The sequence below is a fragment of the Hemiscyllium ocellatum genome, chromosome 5, assembly GCF_020745735.1.
Source record: "Hemiscyllium ocellatum isolate sHemOce1 chromosome 5, sHemOce1.pat.X.cur, whole genome shotgun sequence".
Taxonomy (NCBI): Eukaryota; Metazoa; Chordata; class Chondrichthyes; order Orectolobiformes; family Hemiscylliidae; genus Hemiscyllium; species Hemiscyllium ocellatum.
The window spans coordinates 136,583,579-136,603,304 of NC_083405.1; the positions used below are offsets into that span (position 1 = coordinate 136,583,579).

At 43.1% G+C, this 19,726-nt stretch overlaps 1 protein-coding gene across 2 annotated transcripts in view; it reads right to left on the reverse strand.

Annotated features, from left to right (window-relative positions):
* The window catches only part of cpsf1 (cleavage and polyadenylation specific factor 1), a 167,762-nt gene extending 151,187 nt beyond the window's left edge, over window positions 1-16,575 (reverse strand). For both annotated transcript variants that reach the window (XM_060825237.1, XM_060825236.1), the window contains exons 1-3: window positions 16,433-16,575; window positions 10,124-10,278; window positions 5,478-5,505 (exon numbers count right to left, since the gene is read on the reverse strand). In XM_060825237.1, the coding sequence (XP_060681220.1) occupies window positions 5,478-5,505; window positions 10,124-10,267 (172 nt within the window). In that variant the 5' untranslated portion in view covers window positions 10,268-10,278; window positions 16,433-16,575. The remainder of the gene's footprint in view (window positions 1-5,477; window positions 5,506-10,123; window positions 10,279-16,432) is intronic.
* Window positions 16,576-19,726: the final 3,151 nt, after the last annotated feature.

Sequence of the window (19,726 nt, forward strand, 5' to 3'; positions counted from 1 at the left end):
TAAACTAGTCTCACCTTTCCCGGATGACATAAGTGACATAAAACAGCTACACAGGATATTCGAGTAAAATTTTAGAACATACAATTTAGTCCAATAAGAGGAATTTCGATTATCTGGCATTCAAATATCAGAATGTAGGATTATCCAGCAAGATTGCATGGTCTCAATGCTTGGCTAACTATGTTATCCTGAGTTTGATTATCCGGATCAATTAAACAAACGAAATACTCCCCGTCCGCATCCTTCGGATAATCGAGAGACCATAAGACATTGGAGCATAAATTAGGCCATTCAGCCCATTGAGTCTGCTCCACCATTCAATCATGGCTGAGGTTTCTCAACCCCATTCTCCTGCTTTCTCCCCTTAACCCTTGATCCTCAAGAACCTATCTATCTCAGTCTTAAATATACTCAGTGACCTGGCCCCCACAGCCAACTGCAGCAATGAATTCAATTAATTCACCACCCTGGCTGAAGAAGTTTCTCCTTATCTCAGTTTTAAAAGGTCTCCCCTTACTCTAAGGCTGTGCCCTCAGGTCCTCGTCTCTCCAATCAATTCTTCAAACATATTCCCAAGATCTACTCTGTCCAGACCATTCAGTATTCTGTAATTTTCAATTAGATTTCCCCCCCAATCCTTCTAAACTCCATCAAGTGTAGATCCAGAGTCCTCAAACACTTCTCATATATTGAGCTTTTCACTCCCGGGACCATTCTCATGAACCTCCTCTGAATTCACACCAGGGTCATTACATCTGTCCTGAGATATGGAGCCCAAAACTATGCATTATAGTCCAAATGTGGTCTGACCAGAGAGTTATAGAACCTCAGTACATCCCTGCTTTTATATTCAGGTCCTCTCAAAATAACTGTCATGATTATATTTGCCTTTCTAACTAACGACTCAACCTGCAAGTTTACCTTGAGAGAATCCTGGACTAGAACTCTCAAGTTTCTTTGCACTGCAGACATATGAATTTCCTCCTCATTTAGAACATAGTACATGTCTCTATTCTACCTAGCAAAGCGCATGACCTCACACTTTCCCATGTTGTACTCCATCTGCCACTTCTTTGCTCACTCTCCTAACCTGTTCAAATCCTTCTGCAGCCTTCCTGCCTCCCAATGCTACCAGTCCCTTTACCTATTTATGTACTGCCTGCAAACTAAGCCAGAATGCTCTCAGTTCCTTCATCTAGATTGTTCATGTATAAAGTGAAAAGTTATGGTCCCAACACAACCTTGTCACTTGACACTAGCTGCCATTTTGACAAGGATCCTTTTATCCCCACTCTGCTTTCTGCCAGACAGCCAAGCCTCAAACACCATGCACTCTTATCTTACTCAGTAGTCTCCTATGCAGCACCTTGTCAAAGGCCTTTTTGAAGTCCAGGTAGATAACATCCATTGGCTCTCCTTGATCTAACCTGCTCCTTACTTCCCCAAAGAATTCTAGCAGATTTGTCAGACATGACCTCACTTTGTTGAAAGCATGTTGACCCTGCCCTATTTTACTATACACTTCCATGTATTCAGAAATCTCATCCTACACAATGGATTCCCTGATCTTATCCACAACCAAGGTTAGGCTAATCAGTCTGTAATTTTCTGTCTTTTGCCTTACTCCCTTTTTAAAGGGACCAATTTTACAGTCCTCTGGGACCCTCCCTGATTCTAGAGATCCCTGAAACATCACCACTAACTGCCTCCATTATCTCTTTAGTTATCTCCCTTAGAACTCTGCAGTGTAGCCCATCTGGTCCAGGTGATTTATCCATCTTCAGGCCATCGAGTTTTCCAAGCACCTTCTCTTTGGTGATGACCACTATACTCAGCTCTCCCCGCACCCCTTCCCTTCATATAGCAGTCAACACCTAGAGACAAATAGCTGCCATCAGCTCATATTAAGAAGTCAATACAGAGCACATTTTAAATCTTCAGGAAAAGAAGGTGAAAAGAATTTGGATACCTAACATAATTGTAGGTTAACTCAATTAACCTCACAGGCAACACAATACTTTGGAAGTACAGTCACCATTGTAATGTATGCAAAATGGGTGCCAAGATCCCACAAACAGACCAGATAAGCCATTTAATTAATCAGAGTTGAATTTCCAACCAAAAAGGTTGGAAGAACAAAAGGTCCTCACAAGCAAAAGGCTCTCAGAGAACCCTGCAGGCTGGCACAACTGAATTGCACGTTCCTGGTCTTTCATACACTCCACCCGTAAAACCAATTTTTTTTTGTCTGTGTGAGCGTAGACTGTAAGGCATAGGGGCAGAATTAGGCCATTTAGCCCATTCAGTCTGCCTCGTCATGGCTGATATGTTTCTCAACCCCATTCTCCTGACTTCTCCCCACAACCCTTGATCCCCTTATCAAGAACATATCTACCTTAGTCTTAAAATACACTTAGACTACTTCCACTGCTTTCTGTAACAATGAATTCCACAGACTCGCCACCCTCTGACTAAAGAAATTCCTCATCTCAGTTCTGATGGGTCACTGTTTCATGCAGATTTCGCCTTCAGGTCTTAGCCTCTTACTAGTGGAAACATCTTCTCCATATCCCCTCTATCTGGGGTTCTCTGTATCCTGTAAATTTCAATCAGATCGCCCCCTTATCATTCTAAACTCCAGGTACACAGCCAGAGTCCTTAGCCACTCGCGTCAAATCATTCTCAGGATCATTCTTGTGATCTTGTGTCTTCTGTACACCATCCAATGTCAGCACATCCTTTCTTAGACGGCTCACAATATTCCAAATGCTGGCTACCCGAGCCTTGTACAGCATGAGCACGACATCTTTGCTCTTGAATTCTAGTCCTTTTGAAATGAATGCTGACATTGCATTTGCCTTTCTAACTACAAATGAACCTGCTGGTTAACCTTAGAATTCTGAATTAGGACTCCCAAGTCACCTTGTGCATCAAATTTCCCCATTTAGAAAATAACCTACACCTCTATTCTTCCAACTAAAGTACCTAACTCACTTTTCCACAATGTTTCCATCTGCCAGTTCTTTGTCCATTCTCCTAGCCTGTCCAAGTCTTTCTACAGCCTCCCCACATCCACAAACCACCTGCCCTGCACCGGTCTTTGAGTCATCTACAAATTTAGCAACAATGCCCCCCCAGTTCTTTCATCCAGATTGTTAATGCATAGTGTGAATAGTTGTGTTCTGAACAGTGACCTTTGCAGAACACCATTAGTCACCAGTTGCCCTCCTGAAAAAGATCCCTTTCTTCCTACTCTCTGCTTTCTGTTAATCAGCTAATTGTCTATCCATGCCAGCACTTTGACCCAAGACCACTGGCTCTTACCTCATTTAGCATACTCTTTTATGACACCTTGTCAAAGACCTTCTGGAAATTCAAACAGATCATGTCTACTAGCTCTCCTTTGTCTCACTTACTTGTTACCTCAAAGAATTCTAACAGATCTGTCGGACATGACCTCCCATGAGCAAAGCTGTGCTGACTAAGCCCTATTTTACCATCCACTTCCAAGTACTCCGCAATCTCATCCTGGTTAATAGATTCCAAAATCATACCAACAACCGAGGTTAGGCTAACTGGCCTCTAGTTTCCTACCTGCTGTCTCACGTCTTCTTTTGACTAAACCGTGCAGGTTTCAGATGCATTGAAAACTATGGAAAAAAGTTCAGGTGTTTGTAGGGAAGGCCTCAGCAGAGATGATTAAAGTTTCCAGAATAAGTGACACAGATTATAGAAAAGATCAGGAAACTAACTTCAGGCACAGCAGAAAATGCAGTAGAAGGTTTGGGAGGTGTTAGAGAAGTTGAAATCTGAGGGTAAGCTATAAAAGAAGACTGCAAGAGTTATTTTTAGGTATATGACAGGTAAGAGCCAAATGTTGGCATTGGACTGCTGAAAAACTATGTTGGAATAGTAATGGAGAACAAAGAAACTGGAAAGGAACCGAACAGGTACTGTGTATCAGTTTTCATGATTTAAGACACCAGCAGAAACAGAGGGATTTTAATAAGGGGTTAGAGTTTTAACAGTAGATCCATAAGCTGGTATCTCATAGCTGGTTACTTATGGTTTTATTAACAAAAACTTATTTTTATTCTGACTACATGAACCTTGTCAAAATTTTGACTACTTTAATTCCCACAGACAGGGAAATCAGGAACTTTGTTTTGATTGGAACACTATCTTCTATGGATACACCAGCAGTAGTGGGGCTTGAGAATCAGCACACTTTCCCAAATGGCTCATAACAGTTCATATGGTTATGATTGTTTAAAATTTGAAATTCTTACTTTTGTCCTGATTATTAAGAATGACGAACAATACGGCACAGGATCAAGCCCTTCGGCCCTCCAGGCCTCCGTTGCCACATTTTGCCCTTCCATATTAAAACTGTCTTCACTTACAGGATTCTTATCCATCTATCCTGTTCCTATTAATATATTCATCTAATGGTTTCTTGAATACTGCTATTGTGTCTACCTCCAGCACCTCCTCTAGCAGCACGTTCCAGGCTCTCAGCAGCCTTTGTGGGAAAAATATGCCTCACACCTCTTAAAACCTCCCCCCTCACACCTGTGACTCTTAGTAATTGACCGCTCCATCTGGGAAAAACCTCAAAACTTTCCACTCTATCCATGCCATTCACAACAAACTTCGATCAGGTCTCCTCTCAATCTCCTGCATTCCAGTTAATCCAGTTTTTGTTTATAGCTAAAATCCTCCATACCAGGCAACATCTTGGCAAACCTTTGCTGTATCTTCTCAAAGCATCTACAGTTCTGCTCACAAAGTATAGTGAGCAGAACTGTACACACTATTCCAAGTGTGGCCTAACTAAAGTTCCATAAAGCTGCAGCATGGCTTGCATAGCCTTATTACTCAAGGCCCCTTTCCAAAGAGAAGCATGCCACTGGCCTTGTTAACTATCTTATCTACCTGCGTCGCCACCTTCAGCGATCTGTGGACCTGCACACCCAGATCCCTCTGCATATCAATTCTCTGAAGAGTTCTGCCATTCTGTATAATTCCCACCTGTGCTTGACCTTACAAAATGCATCACCTATGCAGGAAAAAAAAAGTGTCTTGGCAAGGCATCTGTTAAAAAGATTCAAGTGGTGTACGAGCAAATAACCGTTTATTTTCTTTGATGAAGAAATATTAGCCAGGTCACAAGACCTCTCTTACTTTTCTTTCTATATTGAACATGGGAACTCCTATGAGCACAGGAATTCAGTTAAACGCTTCAACAAATAGTGCAGTGCTCTGTCAGTACTAGATCTATCTCAGTGTGGATTTGCTAATCAAATCTTTGGAGTGTATTCGGAATCCACAATCTTTGACTCGCGGGCAGGAGCGCTACTCTTCGAGCCAGGGCTGATACAAGTCTGCCAACTGTTTTCTGGAACAACTTATTTTCACATGTGCTGAATAACTGGCAGCAGTTAACTATCTGTATAAAAAAAAAAGTGTAGCAGTACCTGAAGACTTATCTCCTTTCACAGAGCTCTGCAAATATAAAAGAAAGAATCAGTATTAATCCGCAAATCAGAAGCAAAAAAACAAAAGGTTACCAAACCAAACACCAAAAATACTGGAAATCAACAGGTATGAAAACATGTACAGAAAGAGAATCACAGTTCATGTTTCCAATCAATTACTTACTACTTAAATAGGGGCAGTTTGAGTTTGATGTTCAGTGGGAGAAAACAGCCATGGCTCCAAGTCGTAATTTCTATCTCCCTGAAACCATCCCACTCTAAGTATCAAAAGTTCGGTCTAGACATTCCAATACATCTACAGTGGCATCTATCCAACAATGTATAAAATTTCCCTGTTACATCCCTTACACAAAATAAGACAAATCCACCCCGGCCATTTGCATTCACCTAAGTGATGGAAGGTGTCAGTAGCAAAGCCATTAAGCAGCATTTGATTACACAGCAATGGTTAACTAATGCCCTCTATGGAAAGATATCTACCATTCTTATCTGACCTTACCCTACATGTAACTTGAGACCCAAAACAATATGGCTGACTCTTGATTGAAGTGGGCTCCAGCAGGATAGAACCAAGAGGTGACAGCAGTGGTATAGACAGAAGGATGCTACCCTGGGGGTCCTCAACATCGATTCCGGACACGGTGAGGTCTCACAGAATCAAGTCAAACACGGACATCCAAGAGTCACTGTTTGCCATGAACAACAGGAGAATCAAACTCCAAACCAATCTGCAACCTCAAGGGCTTGCATATGCCCCAATCTGTGGCAGAGGGGCTCAGTGGTTAGCACTGCTGCCTCACAGCACTAGGGACGCAGATTCGATTCCACCCTCAGGTGACTGTCTGTGTGGAGTCTGCACATTGTCCATGCATGGGTTTTCTCTGGATGGTCCGGTTTCCTCCCATTGTCCAAAGATGTGCGGATTAGGTGGACTGGCCATGCTAAATTGCGCATTGTGTCCAGGGATGTACAGGGTAGGTGAGTTAGCCAGGAGAAATAGAAGTTTGTAGGGTTAGGGTAGTGGGGTGGGTCTGGGATGGACAGCCTTTGGAGGGTTGGTGTGGACTCAATGGGCCAAGTGGCCCACTTGCCAGCAGTCTTCATTGAAACTGGATAGATCTACCGAGTTTCAATGAAGACTGTAAGGAAGGCCTGGTTGGACAACTTTTTTCAAAAGGAGAACTACAGGAAGCTGCAATACAAAGGGACTTGAGGGCCTTTCTGCATGAAAGAGAAAGCTAGCACACAAGTGCAGATGATCAGGAAGCATTAAAAAACTTTGGTTCTTATTTCAAGGGTATTGGTCAACTGTATTGTATTGTTTACAACTGTAAAAGGTGCTGGGGAAACCACATCCCTGAGCAGTTTTGGTCCCTATTTCATTGGAGGCAGTTCAGAGAAGGCTTACCAAGATGATCCCTGGTATAGAGACTGCCTTATTAGCAAAGGTCGAACAGGTTATGGCTCTACTCACTGGAGTTTAGAAGAGTGATCTCAATGAAACACAGTATTCATAAGGAACTTGATAGTTTAAATCCAGACAGGATGGTGCCCTTCATGAGAAAGTCTAGAAAAAAGGGGTGCCAATTTAAGACGGAGGGGAGGAAGAATTTCTCCTTTCCACAGAGAGTTGTAGGGGCAGAGTGCTTTTACAAGTTTAAGTTGAGATAGATAGATTGTCAGTCAAGGATTATAGAGTAAAGGCAGGAAATGGGCATGAGGAATGTCAGATAAGCAAGTGAATGATGGAGCAGGCTCAAGGGGCCAAACAGCTAACCCCTGTTCCTGTTTCTCAAACATATCTAACAAAGCTACAAGAACAGGACTAAATGCATGCCTAACAGCATAGGCAGCAAGCGATAGACACAGCTGAGAATGATCCCATGACCAACAGACTAAATCTAATCTCTGGCCTGGCCCTTGGACTAGACCTCATTAGATACTGACCACCTGTGTGTGCTGTGAGGTGAGCACTTGCTGCATCCTGGGGTTCAGGAGTAGACCAAATCCCTGTGAGTTAACTGCACCTTTACAATGTACTGAGTTCCTATGAGTGGGCCTGGTTCTCTATGGATGGGCCAGCCCTCTATGGAGGCTGAACACCTGTGTGCCATGGGGTGTGCATTTGCTGCCTTCAGGAGTGGACCCTGCCCTCTATTGTGGACTCTGTTTTTAGCAATGGACTCTGCAGTTTGGAGTGGACTCTATTTCTGAGAAGGCACTTTCTATACTGGAGTGGACTCTGTTCTGGGGAATGGACTTAACATTTTGAAGAGAACTGTTAATTGTAATGGGCTCTATGTACCAGAAAGGACTGTTTGTTGATAATTGATTGTCTTGTTATAATGTTGGTGCTATCACCTGCACTGTCTTGTGTCCCTGGGTCTAGCAGGCTTTGCTGTGTGGTTGGGAGCTCATAGGTCATCCTGAAAGCTATCATCCAGAGAGCTGAAGGATGGGTAGGGCATTCTGAGCGTGTTGTCCTGAGAAGGGGTGATCGGGACAGGCTGTGCTGGAGGAGGTCGGAAGGTGTGTCAGAGCAACCGAGAGCCAGAAGGTGCATAGGGGCAGTCTGAGATCCGGAAGGCTTGTGGGCTTCCCTGGGCGCTGTCGTCCCAGGGAAGGGGACGGGCTGTCCTAGAGGTGGCCAGAAGGTGCGTCAGGACATACAAGAGGCCAGATGGTGCATCAGGGTGCGCAAGAACCAAATGGTACGTAAGGGCAGACAGAGAGCTAGAATGCAGGTAGACCGTCCTCAGCGCTGTCAGCCCAGGCAGATACCAGGGTGGGCTGTCCTAGAGCTGGCCAGAAGGTGCAAAGGGCAGTTAGGGAAGCTGGAAGGTGATAGACCATCCTGACTGCTGTCGTTCTGGGTTTTTTTTGGAGGGTGGGGCGATGCGGCACAGGACAGCTGTTCTAGAGTTGGTCAGACAATCTGTCAGAGCAGACCAACAACTGGAAGGGCACGGGGCGGACCAAGATTCTGAGGTCGCCGGCTTTTCACGTTTTAGATGCCAGTGTTCAGTCAATTCAATTCACCCCGTGTGATATCGAGGAGGAGTTGGAGGCATTGAATATTACAAAACCCACGAGTCCCGAGAAGATTCTGGCAATTGTACTGAAAATTAGTGCTCTAATCTCGTTGCATCACTAGGCAACCTGTTCCAATACAGCTATAACATGAGGTGCCTACATCTATTCAATGTGGAAAATTGCCCAGCTATGTTCTGAACACAAAGAGCAGGACAAATCAAATGCAGCCAATTACACCACACCAATCTACTCATGATCATCAGTAAAGTGATGGATGATGTCAAACAGGATATTTTGAACTCTTTGTTACAATTCGTCCATGCCCAGCAGATATCTTAAATTAATTTAGTCCCATTTGCCAGGATTTGGCACATATCCCTCAAAACCTTTCCTATTCATGTACCTACCCAGATGCCTTTTAAATGTTGTAATTGTACCAGCTTCCAACACTTTCCCTGGCAGCTCATTCCATACCCACACCATCCCATGTAAAAAAAAGCTGCCCCTCAAGTCCACTTTAAATCTTTCCCTCTCACCTTAAACCTATGCCCTCTATTTAGGACGCCCCTGCCCTGGGGAAAAAGACCTTGACTATTCACTTTATGCATGCCTCTCAATTTTATAAAAAACCTCTATAAGGTCACCCCTCAGCCTCCAGGGAAAATAGCCCCAGTCTGTCCAGCGTCTCCTTATAGCTCAAGCCTTCAAACAGCAGCAACATCCTCATCAATTTTTTTCTGAACCCTTTCAAGTTTAACAATATCTTTCCTCGAGCAGGGATACCAGAATTGAATGCAGTATTCCAAAAGCAGCCTAACCAATGTCCTCTACAGTCGCAACATGGCCTAATTCCTATATTCAATGCACTGACAAATAAACACAAGTGTACCAAATATCTTCTTCATTTCCCTGTCTACCTGTGACTCCACCTTCAAGGTCTCTTTGTTCAGCAATACTCCCCAAGACCCTACCATTAAGTGTACAAGTCCTGCCCTCATTTGCCCCACCAAAGTGCAACACCCCTCAATTATCTAAATTAAACTCCGTCTGATTGAGGTCCCATTGTACTCTGAGGTAACTTGCTTCACTGTTCCTATACTTAACCGTGTTAACCTATAAGCAGAGATTGAGGGAGACTAAGCCTGTATTCTTTACAGTTTAGAAGAAGAGGTGATGGTATTAAAAATTGTAAAATTCTTAAGGGACTAGGAAGGATGTTTGCCCTGGTTGGAGACTAGACCAGTGGGGACAGTCTCAGACAAAAGGGTTAAATCTTCAAGACTACAACAAGAAGGACTTTTTTTCCCACCAGTGGGTGGTGAACGATTGGAGTTTCTACAGCCTGCAAGGGTAGAGAAATATCATTGAGAATTTTCTAAACAGAGATCAACAGATGTCTTGATGTAAGTAAGGGATAAAAGGATAGTGTGGGAAAATAGCAACGTGGCAGAAGGCCATCCATGATCTAGTGAAATGGCAGGACACAGTTGAATGCCCTACTCCTGCCTCTCTTGTGCTTCTAGGTTTTTTTAAGGCAACTGTAGTTACAAATTTCCATGTGATCAATATTTTAAATTCCCATTAAAACTCACCTCTGCATCATGGATCAACCTGTAAACCTGCAGCTGCGATGTTCCAGCCACCACAAGATTTCGCTCAGTGTTTGAAAAGAAGCTGCAGTAGATAGCAAACTCAATCCCTGTTGGGGGGTGGGCTTGGCGATACACTGCATACATTCTGTCCACTCCTGCAAGGAAAGCCACATTACTTACATTTTCTAAAATCAATAAAACAAGTGGAGAAAAAGCAATACTGATAGAATAGCGCAAAATGCAAGTAAATATTCCACAATCTCTTGAATGATCCTATAAATTACAACTGCAAGAAGCAATGGAAGCCAGTGACCAGGTCAAACCCACAACAAAAAATTTTAAGTGATTGAGGAAGATGATATTATTGTCATTGAATTAGTAATTCAGGCAATCCTCTGGGGATCTGATTCAAATTGCACAATAGCAAACAGCAGAATTTGGAATTAAAAGACTGACGACAGGCATTATTGTTCACCTGAAAAGCCCATTTGGCTCCCTTCTGTCCTTTGGGGAAGGAAGACGGGGTATTCCTTATCCTACACTGCTGAGAGTCTGGGATCAAGTACAACTATGTGTTCGATTCTTAACCATCTCCTGAAATGGTCTAGTAAGCCACTCAATTATATCAAATTCTGACAAGTCTCAAAGGATACCACCTGGCATTGACCAACGCATCAGAAAGAACAGCAGCAAATATAATGCTGTTAACCCAGCAAAGTCTTCCTTACAAATAACTGGGGAGTTAGTGGCAAACATGGAACAGCTGTCACACAGACTTGTCAAGCAAGGACCTGAAATAGTCATACTTAGAGTCACACCTTACACACAATAAACCAGACAACACCATCACCTGGGTCTGTCCTGAAGGTAGGACAGAGGTGCTGGTATAGTAAGGAGCAGATTCCTAGGGTGACCTCAATGTTGACTCCAAACCCCATGAGGTTTCCTGGCATCAAGTCAAACATGGATATGTCCCAATGCAGCAAGACCTGGATAATATCCAGCTACAGGGTGACAAGTGCCAAGTAAAATTCAATCACAGACCCCAAGCAATGACTGTAAAAGGAAACCCAACCTACATCCCTGGCATCCATTAGTATTAGCAACAATAATCCCACTATCAACTTCCTGTGGACTATCACTGATCAGAAACTGAAGTGGACTATAAACATATGACTACAAGAGCAAGTCAGAAGTTTGGAATCAGAACAAATAATTCACATCCTGCTTCCCCAAAGTTTATCCACCATCCACAAGGCACAGGCTAGGACTGTGACAGAATATGCCTCACTTGCAAGAACAATTGCAGCTCCAATAACACTCAAAAAGCTTGACTCCATCCATAACAAAGCAGTCCCCTAAATAACATATGGTTATTTGTTACAGAAAAGGTTCTGTAGACAGTACCTTCCAAACCCATTACTGCTACCATCTAGAAGGACAAGAGCAGCAGAGACTGAAAGATTAACACAGAACTTGCAAGGTTAGTAGATTACAAAATCACAGAACAAGAAAAGGTGACTTTTAGGTCAATTGGAGTTGCACAGTTCATTCTGTCAAATCAATTTACTGAGATATAAGGAACAAAGAGTACAATTGCATTGCTAGGTGTTAGACTATAGACCACCTACTAATGGGAAAGATGTAGAGGAACAAATCTACAGGGAGTCAATGCCACAGATATAGTATTTAAAATGCAGTCTTTAACAGACTGGGGTACTCATAGTAAAAGAAGCAAGTGGTCTAAATTTGCATTTAGGAGTTTCCTACATTGGTCAAGAAAGATTGCATCACATTGTATCAAGTCCTTGGAAATAAGCTGGGCCAAGTGGATCAAGTAGCTGTGGGGTGCAATTAGGGGACAGTTGGAAACATTAGGGAACATTATAAAGTTCAGAAATGATGATGGAGAATGACATTATTCCATCCAGAGCAAGAAAAATCAGTTGGCAGAATGCAGACTTCAACCAGCAAGGACAGAGCTGGACAGGATTGACTGGAACAAAACATTCCTGGAAAAAACTATAATTGAGCAGTGGGCTATCTCAGAGAGATGATTCAAGGCAAGCTATGATATAGTCCCTCAAATGAGAAAGACAGGACAAATATATTCAGAAATCTCAGGATGACAAAGAAGATAGAAATTAAGAAGGAAAAGTTATGAGGTGTCAGTTAGATAACATAATTCTGAACTAAGAGGAATACAGTAGGTTCAGAAAGTAGGTCATAAAATAAAATTTAAAAATTATGAGCAAAGACTAGCAACCAACATAAAGGAATGCTCCAAAGTCTTCTTTCAGCATATAAACAGTATAGGAGTGGTTAAAGAAAAGGAACATGGGCAATTACAAATCAAAAAAGGGACTTACACCTGGAGGTAGAGAGGACGGCTTAGGCATTAACAGAATACTTTGCATCTGTCTTTACCAAAAAGGGAGATGTTACCCAGACCACTGAGATAGAGGAAGAAACCATGTCACTGAGGAAGTCAAAACATCGTAATTCCCTCCTAAAGGCATTATGGATATCCACATGGACCGCATTAAATCAAGAAGGCAGCTCATCACCACTTTCTCATGGAAAACTAGGGTCTTGCAATAAATGCTGGTCCAGCCAGCAACACCCACATCTAACATGTGAATAAAGAGTGTTGGATAAACGTTTTACTTAAAAGCTGAGAAACCACCGGATGAGCTGCATGCAAGGAGACTTAAGGAGATGACAGTGGAAATTGCAGGGGCGCTGATCATAACCTTTTAATCATCCCTAGACTCAGGGAAGATACCAGAGGGCTGGAGAATTCCAAACATTATGGCCATCGTTAAAAAAGGCTAGAACGATAACCCCAGCAATTACTGACCAGTGGGGAAGCTTCTCAAAACAATTTTTCAAGATAGCATTAGTAGTCACATTGAAAAAGATGGGCTGATTAGGAAAAGTCAGCACAAATTTATGAAAGGAAAATTGTGCCTGATTAATTTTGAGGTGGTAAGAGAAAAACTCGACAAATATAACACTGAATATATATGGACTTCCAGATGTTTGATACAGTGCCACAGAACAGACCTGACAGGAAAATTATAAGTCATGGAATAAAAGAAACAGTAGCAACACACTAACAAAACCAAGCGAGCAATGGATTTTTGTCATTCTAGAGGTAGGTTTTAGTAGATTCCTCTCGGAATTAGCTTTGGGACCTTGCTTTTCCTAATGCATATCAATCACCTCAACCGTGGTATACAGATCATAGAATCCCTACAGTGTGGAAACAAGCCTTTCGGCCCAACACGGACCAAAGAATGGCGCTCCCAGACCCATTTCCCCGACCCTATATTTACCCCTGACTAATGTACCTAACCTACACATCCCTGAACACTATGGGCCAGTTAGCAGAGCCAATTCACCAAACTTGCACAAGTTTAGATTGTGGGAGGAAACTGGAGCACCCAGAGGAAACACAGATCAATGCAGGGAGAATGTCTGTGGAGTTTGCACAGTCACACAAGGCTGGAATTGAACCTAGGTCTCTGCTGCTGAGGCATCAGCGCTAACCACAGAGCCACCATGCCGCCTTGGTGGTTCATTGACACACAAGAAACAAACTGAGAGGAGGAGAGTGTAGAATTTCAAAAAAATGTTGGTTCACAGAACGTACAGATAGGTGGCATATGAGCATAAGTGCAGAGAAATTAGAGGGGAAAACCTTGAAAAGCATTAAAGGGCACGTGGGAGCAGAGAGACCTGGGTGTATATGCACAGAGATCATTGAAATTGGAAGGACAGGGGTGGCAAGCAATTAATAAAGCAGTGTTCTTAGCTTTATTAATAGGAGCAAGGAGCACAAGACAAAGTGACATTGAACAAGTACAACACACTTGTTAGATCTCAGCTGGAGTATTGTATACAATTCTGGGCACCACGTTATAGGAAGATGTGAACACATTGGATAGTGTGCAGAAGTAAATTACAAGAATGATACCACGCCTGGGGATTTCAGTTACGTGGACAGACAAAAGACATTGGGACTGTCCTCTTTGGAGGAAGGGCTAAGAGGAGATCAAATACAGGTTTATAGATTAGATTAGATTCCTTATAGTGCGGAAGCAGGCCCTTCGGCCCAACCAGTCCACACTGACCCTCCGAAGAGTAACCCACCCAGACCCATTTCCCTCAGACCAATACACCTAACATTATGGGCAATTTAGCATGGCTAATTCACCTGACCTGCACATCTTTGGACTGTGGGAGGAAACCAGAGCACCCGGCAGAAACCCACACAGACACAGCAAGAATGTGCAAACGCCACACAGACAGTCACCCGAGGCTGGAATCAAACCTGGGACACTGGTGCTGTGAGGCAGCAGTGCTAACCACTGAGCCACTATGCCAACCCATTTTCACGACCATTAGCAGACTGGATAGCGTGGGTAGGGAAAAACTGTTCTTGCTTGTAAAAAGAAATAAGGATCAGAGAGCATAGATTCAGTGATGTACAAAGGAGCAAACATGAGGAAAACATTTGTGGTTAGGGTATGTAATGCATTGTAGAAGTGAGAGGCTGGCTTGACTGAAACATTCAATATAGCTTTTGAATATTATTTGGACAGAAGAAAGAAAGAATATGGGGGGATCCAAGAGATTGGCTCTTGGTAATAGCTAGACTGGAGACTGGGGCAGAGAAATGGCAGATGGAGTTCAATCTAGGCAAATGCGAGGTGATGCATTTTGGAAGATGCAACTCCACAGCGAACTATACAATAAATGGAAAAGTCCTGGGGAAAATTAACAGAGAGAAATCTGGGTGTTCAGGTCTATTGTTCCCTGAAGGTGGCAACGCAAGCCAGTCAAGGAGGCATATAGCATGCTTTCCTTCATTGAAGAGGATATTGAGCACAAGAATTGACAGGTCATGCTACAGTGTATAGGACTTTGGTTCAGTTGCATTTGGAATACTGCATACAATTCTGGTCGCCACATAACCAAAGGGATGTGGACACTTTGGAAAGGGTGCAGAGGAGGTTCACCAGAAAGAGGTTAAATAGATTAGGATTATTTTCATTAGAAAGACAGAGTTTGAGGGGGGGAACCTGATTGAGGTCTACTAAATCATGAGAGGTATAGACAGGGTGAATAACAAGAAGCCTTTTCCCCAGAGTGTGGAACTCAATTACTAGGGGTCACCAGTTCAAAGTGAGAAGGAAAAGATTGAAGAGAGATGTGTGGAAAGTTATTTACGCAGAGGGTGGTGGGGGCCTGAAACACAATGCCAGCCGAGGTGGTAGAGACAGGCACAATAGCAGCATTTAAGGTGTATTTAGACAGATACAAGATTGGACAATGGGCAGCACGGTGGCTAGCACTGCTGCCTCACAGCGCCAGAGACCCGGGTTCAAATCTCGACTCAGACGTGTCTGCATGGGTTTCCTCCGGGTGCTCCGGTTTCCTCCCACAGTCCAAAGATGTGCAGGTCAGGTAAATTGGCTATGCTAAATTGCCCCTAGAGTTAGGTAAGGGGTAAATGTAGAGGTATAGGTGGGTTGCAGTTCAGCGGGTCGTTGTGGACTTGTTGGGCCGAAGGGCCTGTTTCCACACTGTGAGTAATCTAATCTAATCAAAGGGATTCAGATCTTTAGAAAATAGGCAGGTTTAGATAGAGGATCTGGATCAGTGCAGGCTTGGAGGGCAGAAGGACCTGTTCCTATACTGTAAATTGTCTTTATTCTTTGTTCTAATAATGCTTATTTGAATCAACAAATGAAGGGTTGAATGGCCTTATTTACAGCATAGCACTTGTTATTTCTAGCAAATCAACACCACAAAACAACAGATTAAACTGTAGATTTCACCCCCCTCCATTGCCAAATTCATCTGGTTAATAAATTCGCCAATTTAATGTGGGGTTAGGGCACGTGTGGCAACAGTAGTGTCCCTACCTTTGGGCCAGGAGACCCAGGTTCAGGTCCCACATGCTGCAGAAGTGCGCAATACCTCTGAACAGACTGATTAGAAAAATTGGGATCTCGGGATTTACAAGCACAATAAACTGACAAAGTCAGGGTTTGAGGTGTTCATAAACTGCTGTGTTAAATTGAACTTCTGAGGGCTTCCCTATATTTATGTAAGCTGCAGGATAACCAGGACACTCAGAGATCCCACAGTAACTCTGGGTTAGCCGGGAATGTTGGATTTATCCAGCTAGGAGGCCCCCTCCCCCACCATCACCAGAGGAAGGCTCCAGCCACCGGCATCCCCAGTGGTTGCTATGGCCCACTGAGCCTCCCCAAGCGGACCAAAACTCTACTCGCTTACCGCAGGAACCCACTCAGCTCTTTTAAAGCAAAACATAAACAAAAGGCTTCAGTCTATCGGCATCTCGGAGGCCGAACACCGCGAGAACGTGACAACAACATCCACTTCACCACCAGCAGCAGCAGCCGCCGCCATTTAACCAGCGCCGGTCGAAATCTCGCGATGGTGACCACCGAGTAACGTGATTGTCAGCCAGTCAGACCCCAACCTCGAAACATCGCGATATTTGCTGGTTTTTTAAAAAAAACGGCGTGGATTCCAGGCGCGGATCAGAGCAGTGGGGGCAGGGTCACGTGGGTTTGTGGTTGCCGCCCTTTTTTTTAAACCAAACCTGCGGCTAGCCCATGGCCACGTGATGGCTGTGGCCTCCCCCATTATTAGGACAACCTGCTGAGGACTCTTTTCCTGAATCTTCTCCCTCAGTGGCCTGTGTCCAATGTTGGTCCAGCCACACTGAAGGAAAAGAGTCTGTGGGTCTACCTATAGCAGAGGGACTGCATTGGTTCAAGCTCACCACAATTTTCACAACTAGAGATGAGCAATAAATGCTGGCCAACCAGTGGTGCCCATGTCCCATGAGTGACTAATTTAAAAAGTCTTTCCAATCTAATAGTGGTTAATTACTTTCCATTGTGGCAGCATTTCAATCATTCAAATTCTAGCTAGGTAGGCAAGCATCTCATCTTTGATGGACTTCACAGATACAACATTAATTGTCTTTGCAGGAAGTTTGTTTCCACATTTAGTTGCCAGTATTTTCCCTTGTTTGTTGATGTGAGAAACAAAGCTCACTCACTGCAATAATTTCAGTCCGAGACAAGATCTGAATCAGTAGTGCCCTTTGTTTCACACTTGCAAGTGGGTGTGATGTCCACAAGGCAGGGACAAAACACACTGAATTCAACAAATACTCGATATTTATATAATCTGGTTCCTACATATTTTTTTCTTATTTCATTGTCCCCCGCCCCCGTTTACATCCTCCGCTTCCCTAAGACCGGTACCCATTACTGCTGTTTATCTCGTGTCTTATCTGGCCTTGTCAGTGACAAAAATGCTCATTCCTGTTCTCAAGGCCATTTGCCCTCATCCTGCTGTGGGCACATCCTTGCCTTACCATTATTTACTCCCTTCATCTGTGCTGCCCTTCACAGCATCTTATCACTAAGCTCTTTTAATTGGGGTTTGTTCCTGTGTTTCTGTAAAGGTGGAAACAGATCTTTATACCTACTGTTTATACAGGCATATTGAGTTTAACTGTCTGTCTTCACAGCATCTTACCATTATTTTATAGTCCCGTTTCTTTCTTGCATACATTTTTAGCTAATACACAAAAAAAATCATGCATCTCCTCCACACAGCCCCCACCCCTGCCGACCCAGCCCCTGGCCGAAACAACAACACACCGATGTGAGTTCATTCACCTTGTATCAGAAATTAGTATTGCAGAATTGCAGAAGTAACACCAATCCACCTATATCCCACATTGATTACTATGGAAAGGGAATACAATTAGAATCTGCAAGTAGCTATTTCATATTTTACACTTTAAAATCATTTTAGCATTATTCCAACATTCCTGATAAAGGGCTGATACCTGAAATGTCGATTCTCCTGCTCCCTCAGATGCTTTTCCAGCATTGCATTCGCGCCTCTGATCTCCAGCATCTGCAGTCCTCACTTTCTCTACATTGAAGGAATAGCAACTGACTTCCAAGCCAGGAACATGAGTGAATTTCATTACTATTACATGCATTGAGATACAGTGAAAAGTGTAAATCATACCATACATAAATACATCAGCATAATAGAACAGCATGCAGAGCATTGTATTATATCTACACAGAAGGTGCAGAGAAAGATCAACTTTAATATATAACAGATTCATTCAAAAGCCTCATAACAGAGGGAAGAAGCTGTTCTTAAGACAACTCTGTTGGTACAGTGTTTTCAGATTTTGGTATCTTCTATCCGACGGAAGAGAGTGGAAGAGATTAAAACTGGAGTGGGAGAAGTCTTTGGTTTTGTTGGCTGTTTTCTCAAGACAGCAGGAACTATAGACAGTGTCAATGGATGGAAGACTAGTTCACGTAATGGACTGGGTTTATTCACAATTCTCTATAATTTCTGTGATCTTGAGCAAAGCAGTTTCTATATCAAGATGTCATGCATCCAGATCGGAGGTTTTCTATGGTGCATCTATTAAATTGTTGAGTGATTGTGACATGCCAAATTTCTTTAGCCTTTCCTTAGCTTTCTTGACTGTAGTGTCAATGTGGATGAATCAGGACAGATTGTTTAGTGATCTTTATTCATAGGAGTTTAAAGCTCTCGACCATCTCCGCCTCAGCGCCATTGATATAGACAGGGAGACAGGTTTGGAGGGAAACTTTCAGGTGGTGGTTTTTCTGCTTGACAGTCTCTTAGGAAATAAGGCAGAGCATGTGACTGAAATATTAGTGGAGCAGCACTGTGGCACCAATGATCATAATTCTAACAGTTTTAAAACATTTATAGAAAAGGATACTAGGAGAAAGTGAGGACTGCAGATGCTGGAGATCAGAGCTGAAAATGTGTTGCTGGAAAAGCGCAGCAGGTCAGGCAGCATCCAAGGAGCAGGAGAATCGACGTTCCAGGCGAGAGAAACAAAGCTCACTTACGTCAATAATTTCAGTCCGAGACAAGATCTGAATCAGTAGTGTCATTTATTTCACACTTGCAAGTGGGTGTGATGTCCACAAGGCAGAGACAAAACACACTGAATTCAACAAATACTCAAGATTTATATAATTTGGTTCCTACATATTCTATTTCATTGTTTCCCCCCGTTTACATCCTCCACTTCCCTAAGACCAGTACCCATTACTCCTGTTTATCTCTTGTCTTATCTGGCCTTGTCTGTGACAAAATGCTTATTCCTGGCCTCACAAGGCCGTTTGACCTCATCCCATCCTTTGCTTACCATTATCTACTCCCTCCATCTGTGCTGCCCCTGACAGCATCTTATCACTAAGCCCTTTTAATTGGGGTTTGTTCCTGTGTTTCTGTAAAAGTGGGAAACAGATGTTTATACCTATTGTTTATACAGGCATATCTAGTTTAACTGCCTCTCCTCACAGCATCTTACCTAGTGCCTGTATTTCTACCATTGTTTTGCAGTCCTGTTTCTTTCTTGCATACATTTTTAGCTAATACAAAAAAACAATTATGCATTTTCTCCACATAGTTTCCATTCTTATTGACTCAGCTCTTGGCTGAAACAATTACACACTGATGTGAGTTCATTTACCTTGT